General features: G+C 36.8%; 5 protein-coding genes across 9 annotated transcripts; 3 read left to right on the top strand and 2 right to left on the bottom strand.

The window, feature by feature from the left end:
• Positions 1-1,954: 1,954 nt before the first annotated feature.
• On the top strand, positions 1,955-6,900 carry LOC137746460 (putative glutamate carboxypeptidase LAMP1). Of its 2 annotated transcripts, none has more exons than XM_068486475.2 (14): positions 1,955-2,287; positions 2,370-2,471; positions 2,966-3,949; positions 4,083-4,150; positions 4,267-4,348; positions 4,437-4,529; positions 4,630-4,782; positions 4,962-5,030; positions 5,269-5,356; positions 5,458-5,541; positions 5,655-5,743; positions 5,863-5,979; positions 6,059-6,202; positions 6,365-6,900. In XM_068486475.2, the coding sequence occupies exons 3-14, from the start codon at positions 2,999-3,001 to the stop codon at positions 6,545-6,547; spliced, it is 2,121 nt and encodes a 706-aa protein (XP_068342576.2). In that variant the 5' UTR covers positions 1,955-2,287; positions 2,370-2,471; positions 2,966-2,998; the 3' UTR covers positions 6,548-6,900. The 2 variants fall into 2 exon arrangements, with proteins under 2 accessions (XP_068342576.2, XP_068342575.2); XM_068486474.2 differs by having other exon boundaries at positions 2,151-2,287; positions 2,924-3,949.
• A 1,431-nt stretch (positions 6,901-8,331) lies between these two features.
• LOC137746461 (putative glutamate carboxypeptidase LAMP1) lies at positions 8,332-12,595 on the top strand. The gene is made up of 12 exons (XM_068486476.2): positions 8,332-9,612; positions 9,848-9,915; positions 10,121-10,202; positions 10,290-10,382; positions 10,465-10,617; positions 10,798-10,866; positions 10,994-11,081; positions 11,183-11,266; positions 11,362-11,450; positions 11,612-11,728; positions 11,811-11,954; positions 12,055-12,595. The coding sequence occupies exons 1-12, from the start codon at positions 8,653-8,655 to the stop codon at positions 12,235-12,237; spliced, it is 2,130 nt and encodes a 709-aa protein (XP_068342577.2). The 5' UTR covers positions 8,332-8,652; the 3' UTR covers positions 12,238-12,595.
• A 1,878-nt stretch (positions 12,596-14,473) lies between these two features.
• Positions 14,474-20,479, top strand: LOC137747217 (arginine--tRNA ligase, chloroplastic/mitochondrial). 4 transcript variants are annotated; one of them, XM_068487284.2, is made up of 18 exons: positions 14,474-14,620; positions 14,994-15,064; positions 15,261-15,397; positions 15,565-15,640; positions 15,784-15,885; positions 16,070-16,285; positions 16,629-16,709; positions 16,875-16,958; positions 17,098-17,202; positions 17,893-18,071; positions 18,210-18,294; positions 18,489-18,675; positions 18,864-18,921; positions 19,245-19,314; positions 19,473-19,562; positions 19,658-19,726; positions 19,851-19,952; positions 20,253-20,479. In XM_068487284.2, exons 1-18 carry the CDS (start codon positions 14,527-14,529, stop codon positions 20,361-20,363), a joined length of 1,917 nt encoding a protein of 638 aa, XP_068343385.2. In that variant the 5' UTR covers positions 14,474-14,526; the 3' UTR covers positions 20,364-20,479. The 4 variants fall into 4 exon arrangements, with proteins under 4 accessions (XP_068343385.2, XP_088545593.1, XP_088545602.1 ...); XM_088689467.1 differs by having other exon boundaries at positions 14,475-14,620; positions 18,210-18,298; positions 18,493-18,675; XM_088689476.1 differs by having other exon boundaries at positions 14,546-14,620; positions 14,990-15,064; positions 18,210-18,298; positions 18,493-18,675.
• A 587-nt stretch (positions 20,480-21,066) lies between these two features.
• Positions 21,067-21,997, bottom strand: LOC137746967 (protein OXIDATIVE STRESS 3). The gene is made up of 2 exons (XM_068486970.2): positions 21,614-21,997; positions 21,067-21,516 (listed from the first exon to the last, which is right to left on the bottom strand). The coding sequence occupies exons 1-2, from the start codon at positions 21,892-21,894 to the stop codon at positions 21,261-21,263; spliced, it is 537 nt and encodes a 178-aa protein (XP_068343071.2). The 5' UTR covers positions 21,895-21,997; the 3' UTR covers positions 21,067-21,260.
• A 1,937-nt stretch (positions 21,998-23,934) lies between these two features.
• On the bottom strand, positions 23,935-27,260 carry LOC137748828 (mitogen-activated protein kinase kinase 6). The gene is made up of 8 exons (XM_068489017.2): positions 26,969-27,260; positions 26,514-26,598; positions 25,761-25,901; positions 24,906-25,130; positions 24,649-24,831; positions 24,344-24,567; positions 24,211-24,256; positions 23,935-24,116 (listed from the first exon to the last, which is right to left on the bottom strand). Exons 1-8 carry the CDS (start codon positions 27,052-27,054, stop codon positions 24,024-24,026), a joined length of 1,083 nt encoding a protein of 360 aa, XP_068345118.2. The 5' UTR covers positions 27,055-27,260; the 3' UTR covers positions 23,935-24,023.
• Between the last annotated feature and the right edge of the window lie 212 nt (positions 27,261-27,472).

Genomic DNA, 27,472 nt, shown 5'->3' with positions numbered 1-27,472 from the left:
TGTTTGGGCATGGCCCCTTGGCCCCTTTGGTTGGAGATGATATAAAATATGGTATTTCATTGTTTATTAAAATATAATTTCTTGCAAGGCTATAGAGCTAAACATGGTCATTTGGCCCTCGTTCAGTTGGAGATTGCCTAAGCAGATTTAAATAAATTTATTATATAAAATAAATAAGTGTCTGCTTGTACTTAAAAAATACATAATTTCATTAAGATACATAAACTGTAAAATAGAATGACATATATATTATAAAGTATTATAACATAATGAAAACATTGATAACAAACATGTAATATGTGTTCATCTAAGAATTCAACTAGTCTCTTACAAAAAAATGCAATATATTTTTTTGTCGAAGTGAGAGTCGCGACCTGGACGGGTTTGAGCAGACTAGACAAGCACCTAAGCAGGTTTAGGCACTATTTCTTAATTTTTCAAACGCTTAGGGATTAATCGGGCGGTAGTGAGCAGCCTAGGTGAGGATTTTTAGAACAGTTCAGGAGTAGTTGATGGTGTGTTGAGGAGAACATGAATAATTGAATTGGCTGTAGACTGCTCTAAAGGAAAATATTATTTTGAATGAGAGAAATATTGTGAGATTCTTTCAAAAGTGGAACTCTCTATTGATTCTTCCAAAATTGCAACTTATGTTTTTGCCACAATATTTTATAATTTTGACACATGAATTAACGTTAAATTGAAAAATAATAAATAATTTATTTGAGAATTTCACTTTCAAAGAGTCCCGTAACGTTTCTCTTTGAATGCTCATCATATTGATATTCTAAATCAATAATGTAATATACTATCATTCATTTTAACATTTAGCATGGTAGTGTATTCGTGACTCAACATACCTGTCACAATTACAAGAAAGTTCTTACCGAGCTGAGAGGATCGCTAGGCCCACATTCAGAAGTAGACAAACTGACTCCCTCAAACTTAAGGCCCTCTTGGAAGCATGCCACGTAAACAAACTTGTGTGGGGGAATTTTGGTGATGTGCAAGAATTTTATCTGCTCAACTTTTGTTTCTGGTCTTCTTTAGTACTTGCACTACAAGTTGGCTCTCCTTATTCGTGTCCAAAATTAATTTAGCTGCTTTCTATTGTTTCTTGATAGAATAAGACATTGTTTTAAAAATTTCCGGCTAACGGGGCCTAAGTTATGTATAGATGTTAGGCGACTTACCATAGTTTTGATTAGTTTTTAGGTGTTTAAAAATTAATAAAGTGCATCTAGATTCGTTTAGGTATCCGTCTAACCTATCCGGTGGTCGCGGGTTGCCTAGCTTGAGGGACTTATCTAGGTCACAACTTTCATTTAGACAAAAAATATATAACTTTCATTTTGTATTTTATTTGTCGATAAAATGTAAGAGACTTGTTAAATATTTGGATGAACACTAATTATATGCTTGTTCCCCAAGTTTTAAAAATGTTATAATACTTTATAATCTATATTTTATTTTATTTTACAATTTATATTTCTTAAAACAATTATGTATTTCTTTAAACATAAATAGGCACGTATTGATATAAACAATTTGTTTCTTCAATAATCTGTCTGTCATATCCTTTGTTCATAATCTATGTATTTTATTCGGCAAGGTATGAGACAACAAGAAAGTTAAAAATTAGTATAAAATAATTCAAAAGGAATAAAGTATCAACATCGTACCATAGCGAGAGCCATTTTAGTCCAATTGTAATTTAAGTTGTAGACGAGCATCACTAAAGTTCTATGAACATGGATAATAATTCACAACTTTACAGTAATTCTTAATGATAGACATGTTATGTTGTCAGACAATCATTTTGTCATTAGATTTAAACGTCAGTAACCTATTCTTAATTGCTCTCAACAGTTTGTAATCGTTGATGCAATCAGTCCTTGTGTTTCTGATGTTGTTGCCTCCCATTAACACCGTCACTTTGAGATTTTGTGGTCTTGGATAATGGTACCAGTCCTGCTACTGTGATTGTTATTAAAGTGTTTTTGGAACTAAAAAAATATTTTCTCTAAAATCTGTTTAGTCGTTTTAAAAAACAGGAACTAGTTGTTCGGAATCTTTGACGGGGGAGCCCTAGATTTACCCTTATTTACTAATTGACCCCACGGTTGTTTGCATGATTGCATGTACTTCGCTCCAAACTATTTGAAAATTGCGTTTTAGTGCTTTTGCGGTTGAGAGGACATATTTAACAGTTAACACTACTGTCAGTAAAGTCTTCGGCCTTGTTCGTCTTCTTCAGCTCCTCCTCCCAGCTTTCTTCTGCTCAAAGGTTTAATTTTTCTGGTATATTTTAGTAAATTTTGGTTCTTTAATTTTTGTGAAAATAATTTGGCCTTTGTTTTTCTTGACAGGAAAAGAAAAATCATGCACTAGAGTCAGAGATGGAAACTGAATCATTAGCAGCAAGTTGAAGTTGAAGGGAAGAGAAGAGGTTGTGCTTTCTGTAAAAAAAGGTAATTAAACTTTGATCAATCAATTTGCAGAGATTTGTATTATAATTAAAGTAACAAGATGATATTAGTGAGAGATACTCTTAGTGTTAGTGTAACTAGTGCTTAAAATATCGTTATCGGTAGAAATATTGATATACAAATTTGTGGAAATAAGATGGATATATCGATATGATATTGATTTCAGTTGCCTTTGATAGAAATGATGGAAATTTGCTAAAGAAAGTGGAAATTTAAAATGAAACTTTAGGGATTGTCAAATTATGGTTTAGACGAAATATAAGAGTTTTTCCTGATATTTGACTGATATGTTAGAAATATCGACGAAATCTATTGATTTAAGAGTTTCTCCTATATGGGAACTGAAAGATAGCATTTTTCTCATTAATTATATAAAATGTTAACCTTTTCTGGATGATTATCTTGTTCTTGTCGTGAATTTCGATTCGAACTAGGAGGATCATTGTCTCATGAATGTGTATACTGATATACACTAGGACCTCTAACTTTGTATTGAAAGATTGGATTCCATGGTGAAGAAAACAGCCAAAGCCAATTTGCTAGCAATAGCCACCTCCTTCACTTTCCTTCTCTTTTATCCTACTCCAAAATCCTCCTACCACTCTCTCTTCATCTCCAATTCGCTTTCAGACAATGCCTCCATATCTCACCACCTCTACACCCTCACCCGCCGGCCCCATGTGGCAGGCCTTGAAGCCAACGCCGAGGCTGCAGCTTATGTCCTCTCCGTTTTCGCTTCCTCCAATATCAAATCCCACATTGCCTCTTACCGTGTGGCCTTGCATTATCCGGTGTCACGCTCCTTAACACTCACGCCGTCACCACAAGAATCCCCTATCAGTTTCCGTCTTAAGCAAGAAATCTATGAGGGTGATCCTTATGCTGATGTAGCACATGAAGTCCTGCCCACTTTTCATGCTTATGCAAAGTCAGGAAATGTCACTGCCCCTGTGGTTTATGTCAATTACGGACGTTCAGAGGACTATGCAAGATTAGAACAAATGGGAGTAAATGTTTCGGGTTCGATTGTTTTGGCAAAGTATGGAAAAATTTATAGAGGGGGCATTGTGCAGATTGCATATGAGGCAGGTGCTATAGGGGTTCTAGTGTATTCAGATAGGAAGGACTATGGCGGTGGTGGATGTGGGGCAAAGTGGTTTCCAGATGATAAGTGGTTGCCACCAAGCGGGGTTCAAGTGGGAACAGTTTACAATGGACTTGGTGACCCAACCACACCAGGATGGGCAAGTACTGAAGAGTGTGAGAGGCTTTCAGATGAGGAGGTGGAGAAGTCAGGGGATGTTCCATTGATTCCTTCACTTCCGATTTCAGCAGTAGATGGAGAAACCATTTTGAGGTCTATCGGAGGGCCAGTTGCAGATGAGGATTGGCAAGGGAGTGAAGATGCCCCAACTTATAAGGTTGGACCAGGTCCCGGGATTGTTCATCTCAGTTACACAGTAAGTCTCAAATCAAGTTTTAAGTGAAGCAATTTCATGTATTTTGTTTATTCTTACACGCATTGTATGTATATATGACTGAATATATGATACAGCGTGCTATATTTGTATTAATGTTGGATATTGGTTTCAGGGGAAGCAAGTCATAGGGAGAATTGAGAATGTGATTGGTGTCATAGAAGGAGCAGAGGAACCTGACCGGTATGTTTAAAAAATTTCAGCTAGAAGTCTCGAATTTTAGTATCAGCATCATTCTGATTTGAATGTGAGCACTTCTACCTTAGCATGATTATTACTCCTTTGCCAAAACTATGTAGATTGGTCATTCTGGGTAATCACCGGGATGCATGGACATTTGGAGCCGTTGACCCAAATAGTGGCACTGCAGCACTGCTAGAGGTAATTGTGGATTTGAATTATGTATCATCATCAAGTTCCTTCATAACAAGGAAAACTTAGCAGAAGCTACTTCTGATGTGTGATGTAGGTTGCCCAAAGATTAGGGAAGCTGCAGAAAAAAGGGTGGAAACCTCGACGTACGATTGTCTTGTGCAATTGGGATGCAGAGGAATACGGCCTGGTCTCTCATTTTCTCCCTCTTTCTTTCTTTTTGTGTGTGTGTGTGTGTCAAATTTATATCTTATTTTCTATATCTGAAGTTTTAAACTAAACTCGCACAGATAGGATCAACTGAATGGGTAGAAGAAAACAGGGAAATGCTAGCTTCAAGGGCTATTGCTTACTTGAATGTTGACAGTGGAGTACAAGGTCCAGGATTCTTCGCCTCCGCAACTCCGCAGCTTGATGAACTGCTTAAACAAGCTACTCAACAGGTACGGCGAAATATTATTGATATGCTCACCCTACTTGTGCATATGGTAATGGGGTAGCAAAATATGGTGTGCTACATATACGTGGATGCTTAATATGATTTAGAGTTCCAATTTTTTCTTCTGATTTCTGTCATAAATTTCTCACCCATCTCAATCGTATTCAATATTGGCTGTTGAAGGTTAAAGACCCAGATAACTCATCACAAACTCTTTACCAATCGTGGGTTGGTTCCAGAACTTCGCCTAAGGTAAGAAATTGCTTCACCGAACTCCTCCATTTAGAATTTCAATGAAATTCCAGAAGGGCATCATACCGGTGATAAAATAAAAAAATAAAAAAAAAACAGTACAATTTCTGTCTAACCAGTAATCAGAAGTATTGCTCTAATTTACCATAGAAAAATGTTGGAAGATGATTTTCAACAAATGGATTTTAAAAACTTGATGAGTATGATACTGCTAAAAATCTGTATTTTGCATACAAAGATTGGCAGGTTGGGAAGTGCGGGATCAGATTTTGCAGCTTTTGTTCACCATCTTGGAATTCCGGCAACTCACATGGCTTTCGGCGAAGGTAACATATTAGACGTGACCTAAGCTCTCAAACCATGTTGCCACTGAAAAAATAGGAAACATTATGCTTTTAATTACTAAGAAACATATCTAACATTGCAGGATACCCGGTGTACCATTCAATGTATGATGACTTTATATGGGTGCAGAAATTTGGTGATCCGATGTTTCATAGGCATGTTGCAGGTCAGCCTTTACGATTTCTTTCTTAACTGAACACATCTCAGACAATTCTACTTACATCCCCCTTGACAATTTAATTCAAGCACCTAGATTGAATTGATTGGTGTCGATCACAGTTGCAAGTGTATGGGGTTTGGTAACCCTTTGGCTCGCAGATGCAGAACTTTTGCCTTTTAATTATCTCTCGTACGCAATGGAGCTACAGGTACGGAAAACATTTTCTTCTAATCAACCACTACATGCACTCTCGAAATTATAAAATGCATCAGTTATGGGAGACACTTGTGCAATACAAAAATAATATATTGGAACTCTGAATGCCAGACTTATGCGAATGACTTGGAAGATGATATTTCGGCCACGAACATAAACCTAACTCCTCTGTTGAAGTCCATTGAAGAGCTCAAAAGAGCAGCCACAGAAATAAACAACCAAAGAAGGGTATCGATTGAGTTTCCTATTACTCGTGATCAAACACTTTCATTTCTTATGATTACAGAACTGAACCATGATTCTCCAGGAAATAGAACAAAACAAAGGTTGGCAGTTGACATGGAAGAAACATCATTTGAAGGTGAGAGAGTTGAATGACAGACTAATGATGGCAGAGCGTGCATTTACAGATCAAGACGGACTATTTGGAAGGTCATGGTATAAGCATTTGGTATGTTCCTTACAACTCGTCATGTAAATTGTACTAAAGTTTTGTTTCCGTTGCTCTTTCATTTGCGTTCAACCATCTCTCAAAAGCGTTTTGTTTTCCTCACATAGTAATCTCGGATTTTGATTGTTACAAGATGGACTAATTGGTATGGTACTTTTGCAGATTTATGGGCCTTCGAAGTATGACGACTATGCGTCGGAATCCTTCCCTGGCATATATGATACTATTGCAAAGGCGAAAATTTCGAACACCGCAGAGTCATGGAAATTTGTACAGCATGAAGTTTATAGGGTCTCCAGAGCTGTGAAACATGCATCACAAGTCATCAATGGCGAACTAACATGACAAACATCAGTAACAAACAACTACATGTATTTCCCCTACTTCCAATCAAACACGTGTGAAGTTTTCGTATTTTGGAAATGTGTTCGATGTGTTTGTCACTGAAATATTGCAAACATCTTGTGAAAAATAATGTGAGAGGGAGAGAGAGAGAGAGAGATAGTACTACGCACTTTGAAGTTAGATAAAATGAAAATGCTACAGATCAATGTAAATATGTGGGTTGGACAGATCAATGTAAATATGTGGGTTGGAGTAGTAGTTGGCCTCCAATAAATATTGAGAGTTAAATATCTCAACCACACAACATCTTGATAGTTGGTTGTCTTCAATTGGATAAGAGACTTTTCAATGTATCTAGAACGAGTCGATGCATCATATTTTATAATACAAATAGAAGAGCATGAAAAAATATATTCTTTTTTCACTTATAATATAACTTGTGAAGTACTTACTATTACTATAACACGTAGAGCACCAGTTAGTGTTCTGTCATTGAGAACCAAATAACACGTAAAGTATCGGCTTGTGTTCTGCTAGGGGAAATATTACAAGGCACCCTTGCATGTGATCTGTCAGCCTTTCAGCATGCACATGCATGTAACAATGCATAATTTGCAACCCGTTTATTCTCTCATTCTCTTAGTGTAAATATATTGTTGTATAAAAAAAATTAAGAAAAAGTCAATAAGTGCTATATGTTGTAAGGATTATGAATTGAATGAAGTGAATTTTCTTTCTTTTATGTTAGTATCATATCACAATGTTTCTCTGTAACCCATATTACTTTACAACAATTCTCTAGACACCAAAATAATTTACCGATCTTTTGGGAATACCGTTGCTTAAGTTTGGAGTCGAACCTAAAACTATTTCATTTTTAATACGAATAAAATGGAATGCTCATTAACAATTAAACATGGTTTTCAAGCAGCTTTCTTGCATTTTGGAGCCCAACAGAGTAAGCAAGTTTTTGTTTTGACAAAAAAACTATACAAGTTTTTGCTTTTATCGTCTAACTTTCATCTATTTGACCATCTTCGAATTCCAGCAACTCACATCAAGTTTATAGGGTCTCGTGGCATGCGCACTTGTGCTTGGAGATTGATCGAACCATTATTTTGATCATTTATTTTTAAAATCATTCTTAACATTTATTAAAACAGGTTAATTTGATATTTTCTCTTAAATTCCATCAACTATTATGTTAGTGTATTGAAGTGGCACAAATGTAGAAATCACAAATTCAATAAAATGATGCCACAAAAATTACACCAAAAGAACAACAGTTTATTGAATTTAATAAATAATGGGCTAAAATGATTTAACAAAATTGAGAGTATTAATGTCATTTTCTCCTTATTTAACGGAAAATTTAAACGGAATGACTAAAGCGATTAACAATGGATAAACTCAAGAATCAAGTATATATATTTTAAATCTCAGGAACAAAAATAAAAAATTATGTCAATTTGAATGATCATTTTAACTGATAAGCCATTATCTAATGTTGAGATTGTTGTGTTAATCTTAAAGGTTTTCGAATGAGGATCCTCTCGGTATATTCTTTGTGAAGATTCGAGGATCTTCCAATCGTGTTCGTTCATCGTACATCGTGCGGTTAAAAATTATTTTAAATTATTTTATTTAAAATTGAATATAAACCGTACTTGACGAAAACTGACTGCACGATATACGATTAACAGATACGATTAGAGAATCCCTAGAATTCAAGAGAATTCAAAGAGGAAACTCATTCACATCACCAGTGGCCTATGAGATTGATTGAACCGATCCTTACTTTTAAAATCAATCATGGTCATCATTTTGGTCCCCTTACTTTTTATCGCCATGGCTTAGTCCCCCTTTTTTTTTTTTTTTTTTTTTTTTTGAAAAATGGTTTAGTCCTTTTGCTGTTGACATATCCAGCAGCAAACCACCGGCTTCCAAATTCCCCATTTCGCCACTAATGTAATTAAAAATTAAACCCTTCTCTAATCACTATCTAATACACGACTGCCCCGTGATTAATCCGATGCCATCATCCGCATACAGGATTATTACAGATTAAACTCCAGGATTATCCGTTGACTAAAAAATAAAACTCCATGATTATCCAAACAGCTGCGGCAGCCACTCTGCTGGCCGCCATAGCCACCACTTTCACCTTCCTTCTCATTTCTCCAACCCCAAAATCCTCCTACCACTCTCTCTTCACATCCCCCTCACTTTCAGACAATGCTTCTATCTCTCACCACCTCCACACCCTCACTCGTCGCCCCCACGTGGCCGGCCAAGAAGCCAACGCCGAGGCCGCCGCCTACGTCCTCTCCGTCTTCACCTCCTCCAACATCAAAACCCACATCGCCCCATACCAAGTTGCCCTTACTTACCCTGTCTCACGCTCCCTAAAGCTCACACCTTTACCGCAAGACCCACAAACCCAAATCGAGTTCGACCTCCGGCAAGAAGTCTACGGCGGCGATCCCTACGCCGACGTGGCAGATGAAGTCCTGCCCACTTTCCATGCGTATGCAAAGTCGGGAACTGTGGAAGCGCCGGTGGTATTTGTAAATTATGGAACTTTGGAGGACTATTTGACTTTGGAAAAAATGGGAGTTAACGTTTCTGGAAAAATTGTGTTGGCGAAGTATGGGAGTATTTACAGAGGGAGTATTGTGCAAATTGCGTATGAAGCGGGGGCTGTTGGGGTTCTGGTGTATACAGATAGGAAGGACTACGGCGGAGGCGGCGGAGCAAAGTGGTTCCCAGACGAGAAATGGCTGCCGCCAAGTGGGGTCCAGGTGGGGTCAGTTTACAATGCGTATGGTGATCCTACGACGCCGGGGTGGGCTAGTAGTGAAGAGTGTGAGAGGCTTTCGGATGAGGAGGTGGAGGAGGCAGGGGATGTTGGGAAGATACCGTCACTGCCCATTTCCGCGGCGGACGGCGAAACCATTTTGAGGGCTATTGGAGGGCAGGTGGCAAATGATGATTGGCAGGGAAGTGATGATGCTCCGGTTTATAGGGTTGGTCCTGGTCCTGGGATTGTGCATCTCAGTTACACTGTAAGTGAATGAATTTCTTGTGTTCTAAGATTTCGAAACTTGAAATACATATTATTGTTGAGCGAGGATCATTGTGGTCGGTTTTTACGAAAAATGCACGACGGGAGGTATGAAAACGTAAAAACTCTGCGTAAAATGCAAAACCGGAAATTTAAGCATTCCTATAGTAGAATGAAGTGGGTCTAATTATGCAGAAAGTTGCTATTATTGCATTAATTCTGGATGTTTGTATCAGGGGAAGCAAGTCATAGGGAGAATTGAGAATGTGATTGGTGTCATAGAAGGAGAAGAGGAACCTGACCGGTACGTTTTAAATCTTTTTGCAATTAGGAAGTTCGGATTTTAAGCATCAGTAGCGTTCATAAGGATTCGAGTGTGCATTCAAGAAGAGAATTAGGACATGTTAGAGAAGAAATTGACACTAGCTATTACTGATCGTAATGGACTTTTATCGATGAAGGAAACGAAATTTCGGATGAGTAGTCACTCTGTTGCTAAATTTATGTAGATTTGTCATTTTGGGCAATCACCGGGATGCATGGACATTTGGAGCCGTTGATCCAAATAGTGGAACTGCAGCACTGCTTGAGGTACTGTGGATTTGAATGATGTATCCTCATCCAGTTCCTTCTGTACGAGGAAAATTTAATACAAGCTGCTTTCGATGTGTAATGTAGATTGCCCAAAGATTAGGGAAGCTGCAGAAAAGAGGGTGGAAGCCTCGGCGTACAATTGTCTTGTGTAATTGGGATGCTGAGGAATATGGCCTGGTCTCTATTCCTCTCTCTCTGTCTGTGTGTGTGATATCTATCTCTCTCTATTTCTCTCTGAAATTTTAAAAGCTGTCGACAGATAGGATCAACTGAATGGGTAGAAGAAAACAGGCACATGCTAGCTTCAAAGGCCATTGCTTACTTGAATGTTGACAGTGCGGTATACGGCCCAGGATTCTGGGCCGCGTCAACTCCACAGCTTGATGAACTGCTTAAACAAGCTACTCAACAGGTATTGCAAACTAGTATAGAGATACTAACAGTACTTGAATACGGTGCAGCATTGGAAAGCAACAAAGATCCTGCATACAATGGGCCTTCGAGCCATAATATGATTAGGAATTTCAACTTATTTCTTGTTTCTGCCATAGTTTCTAACTCATGTCAATCATATCCAAAATTTTTATTGAAGGTTAAAGACCCAGATAACTCATCACAAACCCTTTACCAATCATGGGTTGGTTCGAGCAGCTTGCCTATGGTAAGCAGTCGCTTAGATCCTCCGTACTAGAATTTAATGACAAGTCTGCCATTTTTTATCAAATGGGTTTCTGAAAACTTTAGTGAAACTACTAATGCTCAAACAATGCTGTATTTTGCATACAAAGATTGGCAGGTTGGGAAGCGGAGAATCGGATTTCGCAGCTTTTGTTCATCATATTGGAATTCCAGCAGCTGACATGGCTTTCGGTAAAGGTAACACATTTGACGCGATTTAAACTCTCACAACATTGTTAGCACTGAAAAATAGGAAGCATTACGCTTTGAGATAATAACAAATGATTTTGGAATCACAGGATACCCGGTATACCATTCAATGTATGACGACTTTATATGGATGCAAAGGTTCGGTGATCCATTGTTTCAAAGGCATGTTGCAGGTCAGCCATAAGTTTTCTCTCTTAACAATTCTGGTCAGCATCCCCTTGAAAGTTTATTCAAACACCTCAATAGATTTCATTGGTCTGGAACGCAGTGGCAAGTTTATGGGGTTTGGTAGGTCTTTGGCTAGCTGATGCAGAAGTCTTGCCTTTTAATTATCTCTCCTATGCACTGGAGCTACAGGTACAACAACGTTATCTTCTGTTCACCACTTCATGAGCTCTTGAAATAATCAAATGTATCGTTTGCATGCAACCCTTTGCAATTAAAAGTATTTTGCACAGGCATATAGCGACAAATATATTTGCAATCAACCTGAATAATTTTGAAACCCTGAATGACAGAGTTACGTGAAGGACCTGGAAGATGAGCTTTCAGGTAAGAACGTAAACCTAACTCCTCTGTTCAAGTCCATTGAGGAGCTCAAGAAAGCAGCCACAAATATAAACAGCCAGAGAGAGGTATCATTTGTGTTTCTTAGAAACAATAAACTACACTTCCATTTCTCGTGTGTCCCAAATTCTGAAGCATATAATTCTACAGGAAATAGAACAACGCAAAGCTAATCTATTTACCAGAAAGAAAGATCACCTTAAGGTGAGAGAGCTGAATGACAGACTTATGATGGCGGAGCGCACATTTACAGATCAAGACGGACTCTTAGGAAGGTCATGGTTTAAGCATTTGGTATGTTTGCGAATTTGGGTACCTAGTTTCCTTGACAAAAAATAAACAAGTTTTCCCAGCCTGGTGATCTGGGATTGTGATTAGTTCATTGTTTTTCCAGATTTATGGGCCCTCAAAGCATGATGATTATGGATCTGTATCCTTCCCGGGCATAGGTGAAGCCATCGAAAAGGCAAAGAGTTTGAAGACAGCAGAGTCATGGAAAATTGTACAACATGAAGTTTATAGAGTCTCTAGAGCTGTTAAACATGCATCACAAATCATCAACGGCGAATTAACATGACAACTTGATGACTGGAAATAGCATGAAGATCTATCTCGAATGATAGTTTGTGGACTGCACTAAACAGGCATCAAAATGTATTTCCAGAGCCGATTCTTGTCAGACCAAGAACCAAACAGCCCAAGTGGTGGAGATTTGTGAAGAAAAGTTCGACCAGCATGGTAAAAAAGTACAATTACAGCAAGCATATCGGTTTGGTTTGGCCTTTGTAACCTCTTCTGCATGTCCTTGATTTCATATCCCACGTTATCCTCGCGCTCGTTATGTAATTGTTGTGCTTCTGTCAAGGGATGCTCCTTTCTGTATACATAATCTGTGAGTTATTCACATCTTATAATCTTTTGCTTTTCGCATCCTATTCCCCCGAATTCAAAGATATTGCTTTTGTTGCAGAGGAATGCTAACTAAGAACAACTTTTCGAACTTGTTCCACCGCGAATCTCATGCCACGCTTCTTAATTGTTTCTTGGATAGGCTGATAAATGTGAATCTATTAGCATCTAGCTACTTGATAAATGTGAATCTATTAGCATCTAGCTACTTGATGCCTCGGAAAAATAACATGTATAGCCAAATAGGCAGATTCGGATCCGATCCTCTCCTTTCAAGAGAAACTCGACAGCGGAAGGGAATCGAAGCGACGCATAGCTAAATCTCACTGAATCTAGACAGAATGTAAAGATAAACATCATCAAAGATGATGCACAAACAAAAAGAAGACCATCAAACCTCATTACTTAATTTAAAAACTTGTACACAATGTAAGGATCATCGCCCCATTTGGCTTTTATCTATGTACATCTCATTTCCTCAACTGAAAAACTACATCAACATCAAAGATCATAATCAACATCATCAATGATGATGATCAGACGGTTGTGATCTCTTCTGGGTCTTCAAAGTTGGGATCTTTCGCATCGAAAACCTCCTTCTGCAACCCCATCTCGGCCGGAGAGTAGGCAACATCTCCAGCCCAAGTGTACTTACCTCCACGCCCTCCCTTCTTTGGTGATCCATTCATTCCAGTCCCCGACTTTCTATCCTTCCTCACCTCCCCAGGTTTCCCATTCCCTTTCTGCCCCTGTTTCCCATTCCCACTGTATTTCTTCATCTCTCTCTTCCAACTCAACCTTTTGGACTCCGATCTCTCGCGCTGTAAATCCGTGAACTTGTAAGAAGACTTGCCCTTTATTTATATAGGAGGGGAGGAAAGGTGGAGGTTTTTGATTGGTTTGAGGCCATCGGATAAGAACAACCAAATTTCATCTAAAATTACATTAATGAAACTCTCTTTGTCAATCAAAAGAGAACGAAAAAACATTTTCATCTTTAATTTAAAAAAAAAATAAAAGTAACAATCCCTCTCCATTTCTCATCACTACACGTTCTCTCTCATATATTTGATGTTTGTTTGGAAATTACTTCTTTAAAAACACTTCTAATCATAAGTACTTTCAGTAAAAAAAATTTCTATTTGACATGCATTAAGACTTGAGTAATGCTAGGTAAATCAATTTTTTTTTAAATTAAATTTGCAAATTATATGATATGTCACGAGCATGAAATAAGCACATTAATCAATATTTAAGTAATAATCTAATCATCAGCTACCACGTCATATAATTTACAAAATTTGGTCTAAATAATTGATCTCACTATCATTACATTTAAAATTTATATCAAAAATGAAAATGTCACTAGTAAAACACTTAGGCTTGTTTTGTAAGTGCATTCAAAATAACTAAAAATACTTTTAGTGAAAATATTTTTGAAACCAATTCTTAATATAAGTTCAAGTGGACCATGGAACAACTTAAGTGCTTCTTGCAAATGCACTTTCAGCTATTTTAAAAGCATTTCTAGATGCGCTCTTAAAATTATTCTTGAAAGAATCACACAATAAAGTTGAATTTAAAAACACTTTTAACTTTTTTTGTCAAACTTGATTGGTCGCTTGTGATTAAAATGCTTACAGTTATTTTAAAATATGAACATTGTACTTGGGCTACAAGCATACAAAAACACATGTGAACTTGGGCTTTTTCTAAGATTGCCGTGTACTGCAAGTCCAAAATTTCAAAGTCCACTCACCAGTCCAAACATATTTGCTTGTCAAAGCCCTTCGACGTGTGGGACCCCTATCCACTTTTGGCTGACATGGCATCGTCCCATTGGCCAATCAAATGGAACTTTTATTCCAACCTGTAAAAATTGGGCAACGAAAAAGACGAATATATAAATAGAGAAAAATTTCGAGGGAAAACAGAAATAAAAAGAGAAGAGAGTAACATGCTAGGTTCCCACTTAAACCTGATAACGCCGATTTCTCCTTCCCTCTGTCGACTCTCATCCCTCCACCCCTCTCCTTCCCTCCCCGCCGCCGGTGAGCCCTCTTCTCTCTCTCCTCTATTTCTCTCTCTAGTTATATATATATATATGTATGTATGTAAAGGTTGATTCTTTCGGGAAATATATGTAAAGATTGATGCTTTTTACTGCTCACACTCGATATTGAAATGGGTTGTTTTTGTGGGTTCCTTTTATGTATTCTACTCTTTCAGAAGTTCATGAATGCAACCCAGTTTTATGCTTATATTTTTTTGTAATTATCTCAAGGTTTATGCTTTTAGTTTTTCTAATTAACTCAACTTTTATTCAGTTTTTTTTTTTTTTTGGGTTTTTATTAATTTGATTTGAGAAGTTCGAAATTCATAATTTTTGTTGTAATTTAATGTAGTAATTGTGAAACTAGACAGACTTGTTGAAGGCGGCATCTAGGAAGCTTATTTTTGCAGCAAAGTCCCACTCAGTATCCACAATGGCGACTGTAAGTTATTCCTTTTACACTTAACTTTTACTTTTTACCAACTTGGTTTAGCTTTTTGTGTGCGTGTGTGTGTTGGACTGTGAGAATGTTCCTGCAATGTGTAGCTTATGGTGCCGCACATTATGTTTTGAGCAGTAATCTTCGGGACAATTGAGTTGTATGCTTGTATCTGATTTGTGGCTGTTGTTTGGCACAGGAAGAAGAGAATGTGGGAAATACAAAGAGACAGTTAGCGAAATTGTTTGAAGTCTCGCTCAGAAGAATAGTCCCCGATGAGCCTGATGTTGAGCCAGTGATTGCTGCTTGCACTGGGAAGTTTGGCGATTATCAATGGTACATTATAGTCTTTTATTCTAAATTGTAAACTTTTGGATTTTTCTTGCAACTGTAAAAGAATGTATTTTATTTTTTTTGTTGCTGTCACTTAAAATATATTTCAATCTGTAATTCATGCCTTGTACGGACTTCTTTCTGAACTCGCAAGTCTTTCTTTGGTGCAGTAACAATGCCATGGGTCTATGGTCTAAAGTAAAAGGAAAGGGCAGTGAGTTTAGGGGTCCTCCATCTGTGGGACAGGTACTAACGTTCACCTTTACTGTACTTCTCTACATTGAACTTGTTTTATCTATATTTTCTATAATTGTGGCTTAGATGGTTATGGTTTCTATTTAGGCGTTGAGTTGATAGCATTGAATAATGACTGATGTTTCATTTTATAGGCAATCATGAAAAATCTTCCTGATTCGGAGATCATAGAATCGTGTTCTGTAGCAGGACCTGGATTTGTGAATGTTGTCTTGTCAAAGAAATGGTTGGCTAAGGTATTGTTTGAACTTTTATGTGACTGAAAATTATACTGATAACTTCTTTATTCAATTGTAATTTTTTTTTGTGTGGCTTCTTTGTTCAATTATTAATTTTCGTTGGTGTGGACATGGTAGATTATTTAGGGATATAAAGTTCTTACTTAAATGGACTTGTAACTGAGAATAATTGTTGGTGCAGAGCATACAAAAGATGCTTATTGATGGCATCGATAAATGGGCGCCACAGCTTCCGATCAAAAGGGCTGTGGTTGACTTTTCCTCGCCTAATATAGCTAAAGAAATGCATGTGGGCCACTTAAGGTCAACTATTATTGGGGACACACTAGCTCGTATTCTGGAGTTTTCAAATGTTGAAGTTCTTCGACGAAACCATGTTGGTGACTGGGGGACACAGGTGATGTAGTTTTTGCATTTTTATAGCAATGTAACTAATCCAGATTCCAAAAGAGAAACTATTGGTAAACTTGGACTTTTCAGGTTTCCCTACCATTTAACATGTGGTACTTGCCTTTTACACACATGTTATGTTTACATACATGCATACTATAGGCATTTTTTATTTGTGTTTGTGATTATACCCTTTGTTAGTGTAACCATCACACCCTTCTGACCCTAGGAATACAGCAATAGGCAGATATTATGTCTTCCTAGCTCATTGGTCAATATGCTTGATAGAGAAGCACTCCTTTTTTTTCATCAGTAAGATATGGCTCAAATAAGTTCTATGTCTATTGCAGTTTGGTATGTTGATTGAGTTTCTTTTTGAGAAGTTCCCAAACATAGAAGATGTTAATGAAGCGGCCATTGGTGATCTGCAGGTGAGTGAAAGTATTCTCCTTACCTTTTAGTCGTTTAAATGCTTATATTGTATTATTTATCATGTGCATTCTGTTTTGGTAAACTTCCTTTGGCATGAATATGATGAATCAGAAAATAAAATAAAAATGATTGTTAGTGACTTTAATCGAATGATGTTTTGTTAGACATTCTATAAAGCATCAAAACAGAGATTCGATGATGATCCTGCTTTTAAGGAGAGAGCACACCGGGCAGTGGTTTCCCTTCAGGTGAGTTATGCATTTTTTAGTTGTACAAAGAACATGAGGTTTATCTCTCTGTCCATGATGTTAGTAAAAATTTAAAAGTATGTGAGAATGTCTTTTATGTTTCTCTTAATAATTGGTTGTGATTCAACTCAATTTGTAGGGTGGCGAACCGAGGTACCGAAATGCATGGCTGAAAATCTGTGAAATCAGTCGTAAAGAATTTCACAAGGTCTATGAGCGCCTTGGAGTTCATTTAGAGGAAAAGGTATGTTCTAACTTTGCAGGATACTCTTATGGCAGGCTATTGATATTCTTGTATCCCTTAAGACAAAAAGTTTGCTAAAATTAGGTGCAATGTAAAATAATATGAGATGGCCATGTCCGTCCCTTGCATACAGAAGCTTTTATAATATGCACTTCATCTTATGCACGTAATCTTTTCTTATGAGTGGGACATTAGAAGATTACTATTCCTTTCCTCCTAGATTGTGCATTACAGGAAAACCTGGTTTTGTCCAGCAAGTTGGTTGGTACTTGGTAGTTCTCTGTGATTACAAGTTACGCCAAGATGATGCCATGTTGAAACATTATTATTGCAAGACAATAAATTAGTTTGTATATGATTGGATATAAAAGTATGTGATGAGATAATGATAATAATAATCTAAAGTTTGCCCGTATCTGTGCATTTGCATATGCAGTGTTGATTATAAAGTGTGCATTGCTTATATAATCTACTTCTGCTATAATGTTTACTTTTGTCGCCTGTGATCTTATTGTTTACTTTTGTGCCCTGAAATATATCGCAATGTGGTCGAAATGGAACATGGATTCTTTTTGTTTGTAATAACTGTATATAGTATAGAATATTTGTTGGATTTAATTTTGCATCTTGAGTTGGTGAAAGTAAGCAGTGAAGTTATATGTGTTTGTTGTTACTTTTTATTTCTGACAGGGTGAGAGTTTTTATAACCCATTTATTCCTGGGGTTTTAAAAGAATTGAGTGATAAAGGGTTAATTGAGGACAGCCAGGGTGCTCGTGTAATCTTTCTGGAAGGGTTTAACATCCCCCTTATTGTCGTCAAGAGCGATGGTGGTTTCAACTATGCTTCAACTGATTTAGCAGCTCTTTGGTATGGATTTTTTTTTGATAATTTTCCTGGATTTTTGGATTTTATAAGTCAAGCCCGTTACTTTATGGTCAGTCAGTTAGCCTTGAGAGTAAGTTGTCATTCTTACTGACGTCTTTCTACTTGTAATGTATTGTATAGGTATCGCCTGAATGAGGAGAAAGCTGATTGGATCATATATGTTACCGATGTTGGCCAGCAGCAGCATTTTAATATGTTTTTCGAGGCACGTTGCTAAAACTGTGACCTGTCTCTGCATACCCTGATTTGGGGTGTTTTGTGCATTTTGTGGTCTATGTTCTTGTTGTAATTATTTATCTTGTAGCATAAATCTTCTTTCAAGCTCATGTTCTCGCTTCTAAGGCATAGGGTAATACGATGTAGTTATATAATTGAACATAATTTGATGTTTGGTTTCAGGCAGCTAAACGTGCAGGTTGGCTCCCAACTGATGGCGCCTTGAAACCAAAAGTTACCCATGTTGGTTTTGGTCTTGTTCTTGGAGAAGATGGAAAACGCTTTCGCACTCGCTCTAGTGAGGTGGTCCGATTGGTTGATTTGCTTGATGAAGCCAAGGAACGTAGCAAAAAGGTTCTTGTTGAACGTGGTATGATATCCTATACCTATCTTCGAAAGTCTATAAATGTGGTATAACTTTATATCTTCCTTTTATTCAGAGATGTATAATATATTCTGAAGGGAATTGTATTTGTTATCTTAGCATAGATTAGTCTTCTGTACCTCCTAACCTCCGAATCTTCTCAATTGGTTAATTATTCTTTAAATCATAATCAGGCTGGACAGAGCAGGAGCTTAATCAAATTGCAGAGGCTGTTGGTTACGGTGCTGTTAAGTAAGACGCCTAAACCTTGATAAGTTTCTTGTGGTTATGTTGTAATTATCTCATCGTCATAATGGATGGGTTCGGTTAGCCTAGGTAAATTTTACGAGAACATATAAACTGTGACCACTGCCCCAGATTTTCTGCATCCTGAACGTGAATGGATGTATCAATGTAGTAGTTCTTGAAGAACCTTAGGAATGGTTAAAAACTCCATGGTATCCAGGTTATAAAAACAGTTAGAGAGAATGTATACGAGTAATTGCATACTTAGTCCAGCCTATAGATTTCCTAGAACGGGACTTGATTTTTATATATTCTTAATTTTTTGACAGGTATGCTGATCTGAAGAACAACAGATTGACCAATTACACGTTTGATTTTGATCAAATGCTAAGTGATAAGGTGCGGCAACTAGCATTTGGCTAAGGCTTTGCATTAATATTGTTTCAAGATTTTGTTGTAGACTCTTGTTTCTGATGTTGTTCTAATTACTTGTCCTATATGTATTAAACTATGTTACTAATGCTTTCCGTCCTACTGCTCGGAAACTACTTGAGCAGGGAAACACTGCTGTTTACTTGCTCTACGCTCATGCTCGGATCTGTTCCATCATAAGGAAATCTGGCAAAAACATAGAGGAATTGAAAAAAGTAAGTTCAGCTGCATTTTTCCACATTGTTAGCTTCCTATGCGCCACTGGAAACCGGGGGATGAGGTCTGATGCTATTTTTTTTATTTGAAACAGACGGGGGAAATTGTGTTGGATCATGACGGTGAGCGTGAATTGGGGCTTCATTTGCTACAGTTTTCAGAGGTATGCGCATGCAATAACTGAACTAATTGTTGCTTTCCTTGTGTCCCTAGTTTGAGTCTTCGTTGATTACTGCCGCAATACATGTGGCACTCACAGTTGTATTTTTTTTCTCTTCACTTTTCAGAACGTGGAGGAGACCTGCACCAATCTATTGCCGAATGTTCTGTGCGAATACCTATACAATTTATCAGAAGTCTTCACCAAAAAATTCTACTCCAATTGCCAGGTACATCCGTCATTGCTTGTCTCATGCTTTACGTAGATGAGTATTGACAATGTGACATTTCTGGGATGAACCGAAGCCAACTATAAACTCAACGATGGCTTTTGATCTTCTACTTAATAACAGAATCAAGTAACCAAATAGTTGTTCATTTTCCAATTTTGCCTTACCTTACTAGGCGAATGCTAGAAAAATCGCAATGCCTTGGCGTATACAATGGAATTTGGTGAATATACATGATGTTTTGTTGAATATGATCGCAACAATCTGAATGAATCTTCATTGCTTTCCGAAACTGGGCAGGTTGTCGGGTCTCCTGAGGAAACGAGCAGACTCTTGCTTTGTGAAGCAACAGCCGTTGTGATGAGGAAATGTTTTAATCTTCTCGGAATTGAACCGGTTTACAAGATATGATGGTGGACCAATACAGTGTTGTAACCCATCTTAGCAGAGATGTTTGAATGCTTGTTTTCCCTTGCACTGTAAAATTGTAATCCGACTCTTCTCATACACGACTCGTCGTTTTCGTATCTCCCTCATTTGAAGTTTTGCATCAACAGATAGATAAAAGTAGATAAAAATCAATGGCTATGGTTTTGCAAACAGAAGAACCATGTGAGTCCCATAATTAACCTAGGAAGTAAGTTTCATGCTTCCATTTTTCTTCTTCTGCAATTCTCTCATTACTTCTGTCCGATTTTTATTTGATTTGTTCAGTTTGAAAACCGCAACAATAAAGGTGTAAGATGAGAAAGAGAGCGAGTATAACTTCTTTTAAACCTATTGGAACGCCTCATTCTTTCTGTGAAAGCCTCCATACCGGTGTACAAAAAATTTGTCACCTAAAAGTCCGTTCGATAACTATTTAGTTTGATTTCATTTGCTTACACTATTTTGATCCGTATATTCTCCTCCATTTCTCCCTTTCTCTTTCTTACCACCCTCCATCCATCCTTTCCCCATATCTAATTTCTTCAATATGCCTTGACCTCTAACACAAAAAAATGAAAACTAAAAATTATCGCGATGAGAAAGGTGATCGGATTATGAATTATAGTTATAAAAATGTGCAGTTTATGTACAGAATTCTATAATTACATATTCAAAACAATAGAGCTCTGTAAAATAACAACTAATTAGCATACAAAAAAAACCCAGATCGAAATCTAAATTTTTTTTTTCTCGGTTACAAGGTTAAATCCTAACTCTGCAATACAAAACCATGCCAAAATTCTAATGTGTTTGCGCATAATTAGATTTTTTTTTTTTCTGTACAGGGATGGATAAATTAAAGCTTAATTAGCTAATTAATTAACCCAATAATTTTCCTCTGTTACTTAAGGAATACAAGAAAGATCCTTCTCCTCTCGAAGTTTTCTTTGAAATAATGGCTTTTGGAGAAAGATATGGTGATTTGTGACCGTCAAAAGCGCCACCAAAGCTCTTGCATGGCTTCATCTTCTTCCTGTAAGGTGCCACCTTTTTTCCCAGATCCTCCAAGCTCGTCGCACTTGATAGGGTTGTGAACGATTGTGACTTTCCTTCGTAACATTTCGATAAACCTCTCCTGCATATACATAACAAACCCTAATCAGAAACCCTATAATAATAACGGAAACATAACTCATCAACCTAAACAGAAAGAACATTGCCCGGCTCCGTACTTGATAGGAAGATGGATCATTAGGTCAGATAGTCCGAAGAGCGGCCCGTTCGAAGACAACGACGTCGTAGAAGAAGAAGAAGAAGCATCTTCTACCAAGTCAGATGAAGATGATGATTCCGCGGAGCTCATAGAGTTTTCCATGGAGGATTCAACAGATCTCGAGTCACAGATATCTTCTTCATGTTCTTCCTCGAAAACCCAACATTCAACTTGGTGAGCATGATTTTCTTCTTTATTTCGATTCCCAGAAACTCTCTTTTCTTCTGCACGACGACCCATTTCCTGCTATCTTAACGTTGAAGATTTTGCAGAACATACAATACAATTTCCCAATAGGTTTCTGTTTAAGGGAGCGCATATATATATGTGTGGATGAGTGGATATATATTAATGAGGAGATGGATAACACTCAGTTCTGTTATATTTTTATATTAATTTTAATTTACCTATATAACGCTTTATCCCAGATTTTGTCGTCATCACATTCTTATGGTCTGAATTTATTTGCTTTCCCTTACTACTAGAAATAGATAAGCTCCATTGCTCCAACTTGGAAGACATCCATATCTGAGTCATCATCTTTAGGGCAACTTTTGCCTCATAAAGTCATGACAGATTTCCTTATCGTGGTGATAATCTACACAACATTTGTTACTGTATACATACATTTTGTTATTTTTATTGTTTGATTTTTTTTTTTAATTCATTCGATTAATTGTCGAAAATTGAAAAAGATATGTATATAGCAGAAAAGGATGTGAGAATATCACTACCTTTTATGAATGGTTAACTTTTAGTTTGTCTTCAACAATCCAAAGAGATGATTTAAAATTTAAAATTTGAATAAAAAGGTGAAAACATAAAGAGAAAGTGTTGAAGTTTTTTTCAAGACAAAGTGAGAAATTTTTTTTAGAATTGTTATTGGCACTCCAAAAATTTCATTCTACACTCCAAATTTTCTATATTTGGAATGAAAAATACATTTATGAGGAGTATAAAATAAAATTTTTGGAGTGCCAATAACACTTTTTTTCTTTTTTTTTTTTAAATTTAACATAACTTTGAGGCTGAATTTAGAGATGATTTTATATGTGTGTTTTAGTGGTTGTAGAGTTCAACTATCACACTTCCATAACTAAAAATTGCAAGCGTACAAAATTTCATGCGTAAGAACAATACTTATTTGTTTTTAAACGATGAGAAATATTATTGTAGTTTTTGTTACGTAAATTCACAAAATTGTAAGTATAACTGTCTTATCTGATTTAATTGCAGATAAGTGCTTTTGTTTTTTGATTATTTTATCTATTAAAATTCGTAAATTTAGAAAAGTCTATAAAAAAATAATTCAAAACAAAATTATATATTGTAAAAATAAAATACGATGTTTTAACCACTTTATAAAACTTTTTTCAGTTGTGGGGTTTAGTAAAGAAAGGGAATGAGGATAAGAACCAAGGGAGGGTTGACTTAGTATTAGTCCAGCTCATGGTGATTGGATGTGTGTTTTGATGGGCAATCTCCCACCACATGCTTTCTTCTGCTTCTGCTGCCATTTCCATGTTTATTATTCTTTTTTTTTTTTTTTTTTGAAGAAATGTTTATTATTCTTCTAAATCTTATATATCCATATTAATTGCAAAAGCTTCTTACAAAACAAAAAAAATTAAAAAACTTGAAAAAATATCTTTTATTTATTTATTTTGGGTCAGGATTGCCAAATCTGCTGGACTTAAAAAAAACCCCTATATAATATAATTTGATGGATTTTTTTTTTTAATACAAAATCCCACAGAAAACCCTAGCTTGATGCCCTTCACTGACCTATCCCTATCCCTATCCCCACCACCTCCTGTTGTCTCACTAATTCACCTTTTCTTGTGTTTTTTTTCTTTCTATTTATAGAAAGGATATTTATTATTTAAATATGGAAAATAAATACCAATAGGCAATAGGATTGCTGTGAAATCATCTTGTTATATGGTGGAGATATGGAGCATTGTCTCCTTTTGTTCGTCAGTCCACCTACTCATGCTTAGGGTTTTTAAATTATTTGGCAAGATCGTATTGGATATAGGAGAAGATTTTTAATAGAACAGTTTGTCTGAATATGTCATTCATGAGATCACTCTCACAAGCGTTCAATAGGTGAGGCCATGAAACCCAATTGCAAGGATTCCTAATTTTTTTGAAAAATTTGTCTTACGAATAACGTTGTCAGCTTTTCATGTTGAAGATTCTTTTGATAGGCCTCACAAGAACGTGAATTTTAAACAATGGCGAGCAAAGTATCTGCCAACCGAACATTACGCCCCTCAATTTTTAAGAACAAATACTTCGAATGAAAAGCTGCAGTTACTACAAGAGAATACATATGGGGAAAAACATTGTTACATTGCAGCGACAAACTATCTTGGAAAATTTACAGGAGGTTCTAAGCTGCCAACCAGAATCCCGAGATCGATGTCTTTGTTTTCGAATTTCTTGATGAAGGGGTGACTCTGAAAGGGATAGCATGAATTCGTTATCAAGTTGATGACTGAAACAAAATCCAGAGCGTTCAAAACCGAAAAAGAAAATCACCGGATTACTAACCAAAAGGTCCAAAGATGATGATCTGCTTTGAGGGTCCTTCTGTATGCTGCAGATCGAATAAGAAAATATAGACAGTCAGCATTGCAGTGCATTGATATGAAAAGGTGAACAATGCATGTAAATATGTGATTACCAGGAAGACACGAAAGAACAGAACTCGGGGGAGAACTGATCTGGAGGAGCTGAAGGTGGTGGACTTTCCACAATTGCCTCCAAAAGCTCATAAAAGCTTGGCCAGCTTTGTTGATCTTCAGATTGCATGTAAGGAAACCTACCGATAGCACACTCGAGTACCACCAAGCCTAAACTCCAAATATCACTGCTATAGTCATAAGTACTCCCGCTAATCCTCTCCGGCTGAAAGACAAATGTATCATAGTTTCATGAGTCTTGTTTGATGTTTTCGGGTAATTACATGTGAAAAAGATCATTACTTACCGACATGTAATTGTAAGTACCAACGAATGTGTCTCTTTGACCCATAGAGCTAGCTAGCGAAGCACTCACGCCAAAATCGGTGATCTTCACTTGCCCTTCATGGTTTACTAGCAGATTGGATGGTTTTATGTCTCTATGTATCACATGTCTTTCATTATGCAAGTACACAAGACCTTGTAAAACCTGATGCACAAGTAAAGATCTTTAGCTAAGGGTAAAACAGACTTGAATTTCATTAATAACATATGCTCGTATACCTGTTTACAAACGACTGCAAGATATGGTTCAAGAATTGTGTTAACTTGTCTGATCACATCTGCAAGGGACCCCCGGTCCATATATTCTAACACAAGAGAAATGGCCCCGTTGTGATAGAATGAGTGGTGACAAACCACCACATGTGGACATTGTGCTGCTTGGTTTATTTTTAGCTCCTGCACAATCTGTTTACGAATTTCCTCTTGTATGTTCATCTGAATCACCTGGAGAACAGAACAAAAAAGAAATCCTAGTCAAACAGAACGAACTGAGAGCCGCAATGTCCTAATTGCATCAGATACTCATCACTTTTTACTCAGAAAGACACAGTTCTAACAAGCAATAACTAAGAGGTGGATATAACTGGACGGCATGCTACAGAAGAATCTCATGCTTTTCTTTCTGGGAAGGGAGGATTAGGAAAATCCTATTGGTTGCAATCCCCCCCATGTCTTTGCTAAACGATTTTCATAACCTCCATCAGATTTTTTTTGTTTATTTAAAAGAATTACCAAAATAAGTATATGAACTATAAGGTGCTTCTTTTCCCCCCTTTCATCACTACGTTGTTCTGGTATGCATAACACGTCAACTCTCTTAATATCCATTCCGCTTGAATCCTTAACTAAATCAAACCTTAGGTTACAAAGCAATGTTAAAAAATCCTTAACTAAATTACAATTGTAATTTGCACATAGGCCCTATGGTTCAAGAAGAAAACTTCATCTCATACCTCGCTTAAGACGACACTAAATCAATTATCATCACATAAGAAACAGAGAAAATACGACATAACACGATAAAGGCAAGTACACAAAAAATAAGAGAGCAGTTGTCATTGCTAGCGCACTGACCTTTAAGGCAAATAGTTTTCCGACCCATTTATGACGAACAAGTTGTACTACACCACCACTTCCCTTCCCGATAACTTTGATAGTCTCAAGATCTTCCAATGTAATTTCAAAGTTGAGCTCCTTACTGTCAGAAGTTTGATCCTACATACCAAATAGGCAATTGTAATATTGAGTCTATAGACCATATAGGAAACAGGAAAATATATCTATTAAAAAAGCATTCACAAGGACATTTCTGTGCAGAAAATAGAAAATATGCACATCAAAAGACAAGAACGCCGAGCATGTGTTCATGGAAGGATGCAAAAACAGACACAAAAACAAGCATTAAACCCTTCTAACTTAAGATCAGAAGTCAATCCCCAGAGGTTTAAATCATCAGCATAGGATTTAAGCACTTAAATGGAGTTTGATACACATTCGAGACACGTTTTAAATGAAATCAAAATCTTCATCCAAGAATACTAAAGGTCAAATGATGATGTTGAAATAACTTGGAATTCAAAAGCAACTCTTTTCATGGTCTGCGTAGAAGCTTACTGGTCATGCTTCTGCAGTGGGAAGCTTAACCAAATTGAGCCTAAATTTCAGGGTGGAAACCATTACGGTCTCCAAATTCCATCACTCCTAACTACCTCATTTGGGATGAGAAACATATTAAATTATCATTTACAACTTACAACCGAACACTTCAAGATCAATGTAAGATCAGAAATAAATAAGAAAAAGATGGAAACCTTAAATTAAACTTACTGGGGTCTCCTTTTCTTCAGAGATAAGCCGCAATCCTTTCTGGTTCAGACGCAGATCGCCGTCATGAAATGTGCCACTGGCAGTCCTGAAATTCAAGAAAAGAAAGCATGTCAAGGCTGGAAATTTTCATAACAAACCTAAATACAAAGGGGGATTTTCCTTCAAAGGACACTAATTATAGCAATCATAAATCCCAAAGTATGAAATTTCCATATAAATCCAGAAACCCAAATTATAGATATTCCCAGCTGGTAGTGAACGATCTAAATTTTGTTTAAGTGCCAAAGAAAAATCCAAAATTTCTTTTCTTTCTTGAAAAGCAACTTTCTTTGCAATTCCATCCATTCTCTCAGAACCCAAATGAAAAACCTAATCAAGAATTGAAATTTGGGACAAAGAAAAATGAAAGATGCAATCTTTACATTCAGCAGAGATAGAGAGAGGGAGTTACTCACAGAAAGGACTTGATGTTGGCTTCTTGAGCAGGTACATTGAGCTTAAGCTGCTTCAAGTTCAAATTCAATGGCGTCTTCGTCTTCATCTTTCGTCCTGCTGGATTTTGAACTGGTCGCTGGGGTTTCAAAGCACAGAGAGAGAGAGGGTCAGAGACTGAGTTTTTCAATTTTATGGAGAATGGATGGGTTTGACTGACTGAAAGTAGTAGACAGGTTCAAACGAGCAGACCGCGAAAATTATATAAAATATTTGTTTTTTTTTTTTTTTCTTCTTTCCGTTGTAAATAGTCTTGGAAATGGAAATTCTATGGTTTGTTTATTTGGCCTTACTAAGGTCATTTCCAACTGAGGGCTGGTCAGATGACTCGTTTTAACTCTCTGGTCCTTCAAGAAATTAATATTTTAATAAACAATACATGGTCATATTTGCCTTCATCTCCAACTAAGGGTCATAGGGCCAAATTTTGTAAAATAGAAGTTATAGGAAAAAAATGGAATTTCAAA

Source organism: Pyrus communis, chromosome 2, assembly GCF_041283825.1.
Source record: "Pyrus communis isolate YQ-2024b chromosome 2, ASM4128382v1, whole genome shotgun sequence".
NCBI classification, from domain to species: Eukaryota; Viridiplantae; Streptophyta; class Magnoliopsida; order Rosales; family Rosaceae; genus Pyrus; species Pyrus communis.
This window is presented reverse-complemented; position numbering and strand designations above follow the sequence as displayed.